Here is a 1972-nt window from a genome sequence, read left to right as displayed (position 1 = left end):
CTGGATTCCCCATCATCACCAGCCGCTTTCCCTGGATTCCCCATCATCACCAGCCGCTTTCCCTGGATTCCCCATCATCACCAGCCGCTTTCCCTGGATTCCCCATCATCACCAGCCGCTTTCCCTGGATTCCCCATCACCACCCCCTTCCTCCAAACCCCTTTCCCTGAATTCCATTGCAGTTTCCCTGGTCTCAAACGAGGAAAACCGAGGCAGGGCCAGGGAAAACAGGATTTCCCCTGCAATTTGTGCCGACTTGGAGCATCCTATGGGATCTGCAACTTCCCCCCGAGGTCCCTGTGGGGTGTGGGATGTTCTCACGGGTCCCTCTCGGTGTCTCCTGCAGGTGGGAAGAGGAGAAGAAGGACGATGGGGTGAAGTGGACGCAGCTGGAGCACAAGGGGCCCTACTTTGCCCCCCTTTATGAGCCCCTTCCCGAGGATGTGAGGTTTTATTACGATGGTAAGGAATGGGAGAGGAATATCCCGTGGGATAAAGCCTCCAACTGCTGGTAGAAGCTGGAGGTGGAAGGAGTTATGGGGTTCTTGAGGAGTTGACCGCAGGGGTCATTTTTTTTTTTTTCCCACCCCTGAGGGTCATTTTTCCTCGTGAAGGTCCATTTTGGGGTTGAGTTTTCAGGAGGAGTTGAAGCTCATCTGGGTTTTTTCCCCACAAGCTGGAAAACCAGGAGTTTACACGTCACTTGCCCCCCTCCCCCCCAAGTTGTTTAAGGATTTAGTTGCGCTGCTCGTGGCTCCTGATGTCACCAAGGATCACTTGCAGCAACTCGGGGTCACCGAGGGGCTGACCCAGGACAGATCCAGAGCTCTGCTGTCCTTGTTTTCCTCCCATTCCCGCTGGATTGTCTTCTCCCTGCTCTCAGCTTCAGCCCTGGACTCGTTTTTGATGGATCCAGGCAAGGAGGCAACAAGGACCTTGGGGCTTGGCCGAGGTGGGAGGGGACCACATTCCCTGGGGGTCTTGGTGCTCCTCAGCTCCATCCCTGGGGCTTCCCATGATTTTTTTTATAGTAGGAAAAAGGCCAATTTTGGGAGATGAGGTGTCTGGAGACACCAGAGGGCACTGCTGGGACATCCATGGGGCTGTCAGAGACCTTTTTTTTTTGGATCTGTGAGGAGGATCCCTGGCAGGGTTTGAACCTTCTCGGTGACCTCTGAGGTTGTAGGAGATCCACCCGTGTGCTGGGTGGGTGGAGGATGGTGGCTTTATCCTGGGATCTTCGGATCTTGGCTCGTTTCCTTAAAAATCATCACCATTCCTGGATGGAAAAGTGTTTGGGGACAGGCAACGAGCCCAAGTAGGAAGGGACCACAGGGTGCACGTGGACTGTCACAGGGGTGCTCTAAGGTGACCCACCATGGCCTGCAGTCCAGGAACCCCAAAACCCGGGGGGACCAGGTAGGATTCCACCATCCCCTGGAGCTCTGCAGGTTGCTCTTCCTCCAGCTTGCCTAGGAAAGCTGTTTCCAAATAATTCTTAGGATAAACCGTGGTGTTCCTTGGTTTCCCCGTGGCTCTCTGGCCAAAGAGCTCAGGAGAGGGGGGTGGTGGCTTGGGCACCTCCAGGAAGTGATCCCAGACCTGGAGAACCCCAGAGAAATGATCCCTGATTCTTTCCAGAGAAGCTGTGGCTGCCTCTGGATCCCTGGAAGTGTCCAAGGCCGGGTTGGACAGGGCTTGGAGCAACCTGGGATAGTGGAAGGTGTCCCTACCCAGGGCAGGGCTTTTGGAACTGCAAATCCCTTTCAACCCAAACCGTTCCATGATTCTTGGATCTGTTGGGCGAGCAGGAGAGGCTCTTGCCTCTGTCTTGCCCAGCTTGGAGCGTCCCATGGTTGCTCCATCTGCATGGATGGGGTGAAACCTCTCTCCAATCAGGGTCCTGGCTCCTGGAATGGATGGGATTCAGGAACATCCCACTGTGCCAAGAGCTCTGGATGCTGATCCTGGC

At 55.2% G+C, this 1972-nt stretch overlaps 1 protein-coding gene across 1 annotated transcript in view; it reads left to right on the top strand.

Annotated features, from left to right (window-relative positions):
* The window catches only part of LOC114072524 (DNA topoisomerase 1-like), a gene marked incomplete at both ends in the record, with an annotated part of 12571 nt that overhangs the window by 2981 nt on the left and 7618 nt on the right, over positions 1–1972 (top strand). Inside the window, 2 exons of the mRNA XM_027910411.1 lie at positions 347–462; positions 884–924. Of these exons, the coding sequence (XP_027766212.1) occupies positions 347–462; positions 884–924 (157 nt within the window). The remainder of the gene's footprint in view (positions 1–346; positions 463–883; positions 925–1972) is intronic.

The sequence above is a fragment of the Empidonax traillii genome, unplaced genomic scaffold (assembly GCF_003031625.1).
Source record: "Empidonax traillii isolate 1590-97213 ecotype Southwest subspecies unplaced genomic scaffold, ASM303162v1 scaffold3416:size13077, whole genome shotgun sequence".
NCBI classification, from domain to species: Eukaryota; Metazoa; Chordata; class Aves; order Passeriformes; family Tyrannidae; genus Empidonax; species Empidonax traillii.
This window is presented reverse-complemented; position numbering and strand designations above follow the sequence as displayed.